Below are 6,328 nucleotides of genomic sequence, written 5' to 3' on the forward strand. Positions count from 1 at the left end.
GTTAGACTCCTATTGTTTTGTCTCAGAACAGGTATCGTGTGGCGTTGGGACTCAGTCTCATTTGGCCCAGGCTGAGAATTTCACCCACAGAGGTTAACTTGATTAGACTTGCATTCGCTGAACATTTTGAAACGATGAGTGAATGTTTGTTTGCTTGCCACACTTGTTCACATAGAGAGCTGGCTTTGCCATGACTATAAAAATGGTCGGGTAACTTAATCAACACAGATTAACAACGCCACATATCTTGTGTGTGCAGAAAAAAAAAAGTTGCAAAATACAGTTAACTTTTCAAAGGAAAGCTTTCATTGTATGCATGTTTGTTTGTGTGTTTTTTATTCATATTGCATTGCAATAGCCTTTTTCAAGTGATCATATACCACACAGCTATATGCTACCAGATAAAGGAGTGATGATAATGCAGTACATGCTTTGAATTGCTTAGATATGGCAATGCAGTGTTCTAAGGAGACCGGATGGCATGCAGCAGATGATAGCACACTCATTACAACCATAAGAGACTTGAGGCTTGACTTTGACTTGTGGCCCCCAAAGATTTGAGACTTGACTTGGACTTGCCTCTCAGAGACTTGACACTTAACTTGAACTCTAGCTCAAAGACTTGTGAGCATCTGTGGTGAATAATATTTGTGTGTACTATTCATTATATTGATTCTCCAGCCAGAGAATGTGTCCAAAAAGGTTATGCTATCAGTGTCTGTGGGCCCTATCAACTTACCGAACTGTAACGCTGGTTTCCTTGTCATCTTGTGAAGTATTAGAACTGAGTTGCATTTTCAAACCAGCTTTGTTATCTGCAAATAACTTCTTGTACTCCCTTGTAGACTTTTTATAAAAAAAAAAATATATATATATATATATACGGAGCCACCGCAGAAGTGTATATATATATATGCTTAGGTAGCTGGTGAGGTTAGCACATCAAGTAATTTTAAATCACATCTATTTTAATAGCTAAAATAATAAATCAAGTCATTTTTAACATGTCCCTCAACTAGCAACCAGTCACTAGCTTGTCCTCAGCTATTGTTAACAACAGATTAAATGTGCTGTTATTGCAACAAGTACAACTTGTTCTTTCCCCCTTACACTGATAAGCCCAAATCCAATGTCACTAACTGGGCACTTCAAAAGCTTGGATATAATGAACTTTTTGTAATCCAAGCTCTTTAGCTTCAGTTTTATTATTTATTTATTCCCATATATATATACACATATATATATATATATATATATATATATACACACACACACACACACACACACACACACACACACATATATATATACACACACACACACACACACACACACATATATATATATTTTTTTTTGTTTGTTTGTTTGTTTGTTTGTTTTTTGTTTTGTTTTTTTTTGTTTTTGTTTTTTTTTGTATTGTTTCAACACAGTTCCCCTTTTGCAACATTTCTGGTTTTAAATGCAGTCTGTTTATATTTTATTTCAGTAATGTACGTATGTTATTGTTATACTAATTTAATTCTCTTTTAGGAACTTCTTTGCCTTGCTTGCATGAATATTTTATATATTGAGTAAAATTATGTCTATTAATTCCAACTACACTGCAAATATTGCATGAATGGTGGATTACATATATGGTCAAAAGGACCTTTACAAAACCTAGAATTTGGGTTATGTTATTATATAGAAAATGACTGATTGGCACAGTCACTATACGAATAATTTACAAAATAAGAAAACAAGTGTCTTAAAGGTGAGGGTGAGAGACAGGAACAGATGAAAAGCATGGTGAGAAGTCACACAGGTGCTCAGATACTGGTGGGGTTTTGGGTCCAAGACCCAAACTCAAGGTTATGGAAGTTGTATTCACATTGACTGCCTGGATCAAACTAGTTCATTTTCATGACAAAACATCAGTTTGTAACTAAAGTATTATAATGAATGTTTGCACAGACACCTATGCTTATTCAAGCATTTTACTTAGTGTTTGTGGACATTTTTGTCTTACAAATTTTGCAAACAATTTACTCTGCAAACAGTTCGTTTAATTTTTTTTTTTTTTTACTAATTGCTCACACATGCCAGTCAAACATACCAATTGTAATTGCACTGAATATCATATACTTTCATTTTTCAATTTCATGTTGCATTCTTTTCACCCAGGAATGTCAAAATTATAAGATTTATTTCTGGTACCTCTTATCAGATATTCTATGGGGTGTTTTTGATGATTTATTGGCTAATGTGTGACTGATGACGTAATATGTGGATTGGGTTTGATCCTTGCAGTTCTGTATAAGTAGCAGAGCTGCAAAACCGAATCATTCACAGGTTCATACAGCAATCATGAGGTCTCTGGTCTTCCTTGTGCTCCTGGGAGCAGCTTGTGAGTATATATGCTATACTTTACCTGGCAGCTTACCACACATAAATGGTTTATATATCAGTGATGGCTGAGGTACCATTTGTTTTTGTTCAGTTGCTTTCGAGGATGACAAGATTGTTGGAGGATACGAGTGTGCTCGCTATTCCCAGCCCTGGCAGGTGTCTCTGAATGTCGGATACCACTTCTGCGGTGGCTCCGTGATCAATGAGAACTGGGTTGTGTCTGCTGCTCACTGCTACCAATCGTGAGTGACAAGTCCACTTTGTCTTGGTTTATAAGATAAAGTATTTCTGTAGGTTCTGTATATTTTGTTCTAATTAAAACAAAACCAAAGACAATTCACAGAAATCATATCAAAAGCTTGCTCTCAATATTCCACCCTGTCCAGCCGTATCCAGGTGCGTTTGGGCGAGCACAACATTGCCCTCAACGAAGGCACAGAGCAGTACATCTATTCCTCTCGTGTCATCCGTAACCCCTACTACAACTCCTGGACTCTTGACAACGACATCATGCTGATCAAGCTGAGCAGTCCTGTCAGCTTCAATCAATACGTCCAGCCTGTGGCCCTGCCCAGTAGCTGTGCCCCTGCTGGCACAAGGTGCACAGTTTCTGGCTGGGGAAACACCATGAGCGCCAGTAAGTAACAGGCAGAGATCTGGGGTTCATTGGTACAATGGGGACAAAATCATGAGGCACATTTGTGATTATGTAAAAGCCATGAGATCCCTCTCTATCTTCCCCTTAATCAATCTCTTTTCACATGATTGCAGCCGATGACTCTGATAAGCTGCAGTGCCTGGAGATCCCCATCCTGTCCGATCGTGACTGTGACAACTCCTACCCTGGCATGATCACCGACGCCATGTTCTGCGCCGGATACCTGGAGGGAGGCAAGGACTCTTGCCAGGGTGACTCTGGTGGCCCCGTTGTGTGCAACGGTGAGCTGCAGGGTGTTGTGTCCTGGGGCTACGGCTGTGCTGAGAAGAACCACCCTGGAGTCTACGCCAGGGTAAATCTCCTTAACTCTCTCTCACACAAAATGTTTTTGATTGTATAACAGGACCCTCTCCTTTGGCATATTTTGGTAACCCAGACTAAACACAGGGTTCTAAATGTCTCAACGACTAAACACTTAATTCGCAGTGTCAAGCGTGAGACCAATCAAAATACCTTATATCATCTCCAACACATCCTGCATTAGAATATCATTTGTAATAGTCTCTTCCCTCATCCTTCCCCAGGTCTGCCGGTTCAACCAATGGATCGCTGACACTATGGCCAGCAACTGAGTCTGATGTCATCACTGCAAATCCAGAGCAGTCACACAAGACAACACATTGCTGTGTTTCCTATTGTAATGGAGATGGTGGTCAAAATAAATGAATTATGAAGACATAACTTTGTTCACTGCATATTCATTTACCTAACAGCATATAGGTATACATATTCATACACATATGTGTATAACCGTCAAACAACATGAAAAGGCACCAGCATTTTATAGAATGAGGCTGTTCATGATTGTAGTTATTTTATTATCAACATCATCCTAATTTGGTGTTGTACAAGTACTGGCCAGAAAAAAACACCTCTATTTTGTAGGCCAAATTAAAAATTGTAGTTTACATGAAGTAAATCTGTCAAGTAACATATCCCTATGTTCATATGAAACTATGCCGTGGTCTCATTCAATTGCATAGGACTCCCTGACTTTCACTTTGCCATAGTTGACATGTACGCTGAGTCCATACAGTCAGTTTACAAAGGAATGCATATCCCTGCTAGGTTCAACCACACCACAAGTAAGTGTCTGATCCGAATGGTGGAGGCTAGCCAACTTGCTCTGGGAAGCAAAAAAAGCATCAGCTATAGAAACACTGGCAACTGGAAACCAAATAAAAAACCCTGTCTAAAAGAAAGGGTGATGGGAGATTGATGAATCTCCTCACACACACAAAAAAAACAAGCTTACTGGGACTTGGAATATTTACCACCAAGGAGGTTATATTTTCATTGCGGTTTGTTTGTCTGTCTGTGTGTCTGTCTGTTTGTCAGCAGGATTATGGAAAAACTACCAGGCCGATTTTCATGAAACTTGGTGGAGGGGTGGAGGGTGGGCCAAGGAAAAACCCATTAAATTTTGGAGTGGATTCGAGTCAGGGGGTGGATCCACATATTATTTTTCACTTTTGTTAACATTGTGAGATGAACTGAACTTGTCGCATATGCACAAACCCATCATAATTACAGTGAATGGTGTGCCACGACTACACATACAACATGACTTAACAGCCACCTCAGACATCACTGCAGAAACAAATACAGCAGGTGTGTAAGAAATAAGCAATGTCTAAATCATCCTTACTGTTTTTTCCAAGTCAATCATATGACCAAAGTACGTCTATTTAAAGGTTATTGTGGGCTCGCATAACACGCACATAATCGCTAATCGTTTCTTACAATAAATTAACTTTCACAATCATACATTCTGACTTTGTTGTTCTAATATGTCTAGACATATGTGGTGGTAGAGGTTGCACATTTGAATATCAGAGGAGAGTGGACTTTTGGCCTTGGCGGAGGTCTCTGCTCTTTGAGTGCCCTTCTGGCTGAACCATGTTTTTGAGGCTGGGAAAGCTGCCACCTTGGAAAAAGACATGGATCACCATTTTTCTGTCCTTGACCCGCAAGAAAAAAACAGTCTGTCATGTAGATCATATATGAAGATGATAAACCGCATTGAAGAAATAGGTACGATGAAAGAGTGAAGGAAACCTCTGATTTCATAGGAATCCATAAGCAGCCTTGCCCGAGAACCATATGGCTTCAAATTGATCACTATGGGATCCCGACCAATGTCACCACAATCAAAAACTGAATATCTGGTTTTTAATTCTTCAAAGAACATCTGGATCTCATTTGAACATCTCACAAAACACCAAACTACGTGATGTTCAACCAAAGATTGAATAAGAATGCCACCCTCACTGACAGGTGCCTTGGCAAAAGCCTGATCATCTAGTGGACATCTAGAAATGAAGACTTTGTGGAACATATTGGGAGTCCATGGATCAACTAATGAAGAAAAGAAACTGTAGCAGGAAAGGATTCATTAAGCATGAATGTGCCACCAACACTGCCTGAAAGGGATTCCACAAGAGAAAGTATTACCAGGTCATTGCACAAACAATCGGAGGAGAGAAAATCAGAAAGAACTTATAGCAAGGAGACTCAACTGGTCTCACTTGCAAAAACTTCAAACATCAAAACCTTCTGACAAACTCTATCTGCTTTCTTCTCAGGGATATAATACCACTTGGCCTCTTAGTTGCACCATTGAACAAACCAAGAAATGAAACTTCACATTGTCTAGGTGCTTCCTAAACAGTTAATAATTCTTCAAGAAAAGCATTCAATCGGTGCTTGGGCTACGATGACATTCAAATCAATAAACTTTTAAGTGAACTCAATTGAATCTGATGCACCTGAGCTTGAACATTTCTTAGGCATTGTAGAACATGCTGAAACGTGCTGAAATTACCTATTCATTACCAATTCATATTGAAACATAGAGTTGTTCAATTGTGGAGAAACCTCCTCAGAAATGAAAAAAGCAAAGCTGGCAATACACAGCACTGAGGTGAGCTGATGGTGTATGGGAGCTTGACAGGACATGTTAATTTTTTACATATCCATGTATCACACATTGATAAAAAAGTAAATTGTCTTTACTTTAAAAAATTACATGTTTACATTGCTAATTAGGTTGTGCATTAGTAGAATATACTGGAATTCCAATCAGAGCTCAAACATTTGCACCCACAATTTTGACCTAAACATCAAAATGCCCATGGGGTGACTCACATGTTTTCCTCTGTTCACAGTTGGAAAAAAAGTTTTTAAAAAATGGAAATAAATCCATAGAGACAAAGTTTAGAA

General features: G+C 38.8%; 1 protein-coding gene across 1 annotated transcript; it reads left to right on the top strand.

Annotated features, from left to right (window-relative positions):
* Nucleotides 1-2,336: 2,336 nt before the first annotated feature.
* LOC115820025 (trypsin-2) lies at nucleotides 2,337-3,778 on the top strand. Its single transcript, XM_030783461.1, has 5 exons — nucleotides 2,337-2,386; nucleotides 2,480-2,630; nucleotides 2,775-3,025; nucleotides 3,160-3,398; nucleotides 3,631-3,778. Exons 1-5 carry the CDS (start codon nucleotides 2,347-2,349, stop codon nucleotides 3,676-3,678), a joined length of 729 nt encoding a protein of 242 aa, XP_030639321.1. The 5' UTR covers nucleotides 2,337-2,346; the 3' UTR covers nucleotides 3,679-3,778.
* Nucleotides 3,779-6,328: the final 2,550 nt, after the last annotated feature.

This window comes from Chanos chanos, chromosome 9 (genome assembly GCF_902362185.1).
Source record: "Chanos chanos chromosome 9, fChaCha1.1, whole genome shotgun sequence".
Lineage (NCBI taxonomy): Eukaryota > Metazoa > Chordata > Actinopteri > Gonorynchiformes > Chanidae > Chanos > Chanos chanos.

Coding starts and splice junctions, on each gene's coding strand:
- LOC115820025 (XM_030783461.1), top strand. CDS start 2,347: ATGAGGTCTCTGGTCTTCCTTGTGCTCCTGGGAGCAGCTT. Junction 3,026..3,159: donor GGGAAACACCATGAGCGCCA/GTAAGTAACAGG, acceptor ACATGATTGCAG/CCGATGACTCTGATAAGCTG. Junction 3,399..3,630: donor ACCCTGGAGTCTACGCCAGG/GTAAATCTCCTT, acceptor ATCCTTCCCCAG/GTCTGCCGGTTCAACCAATG.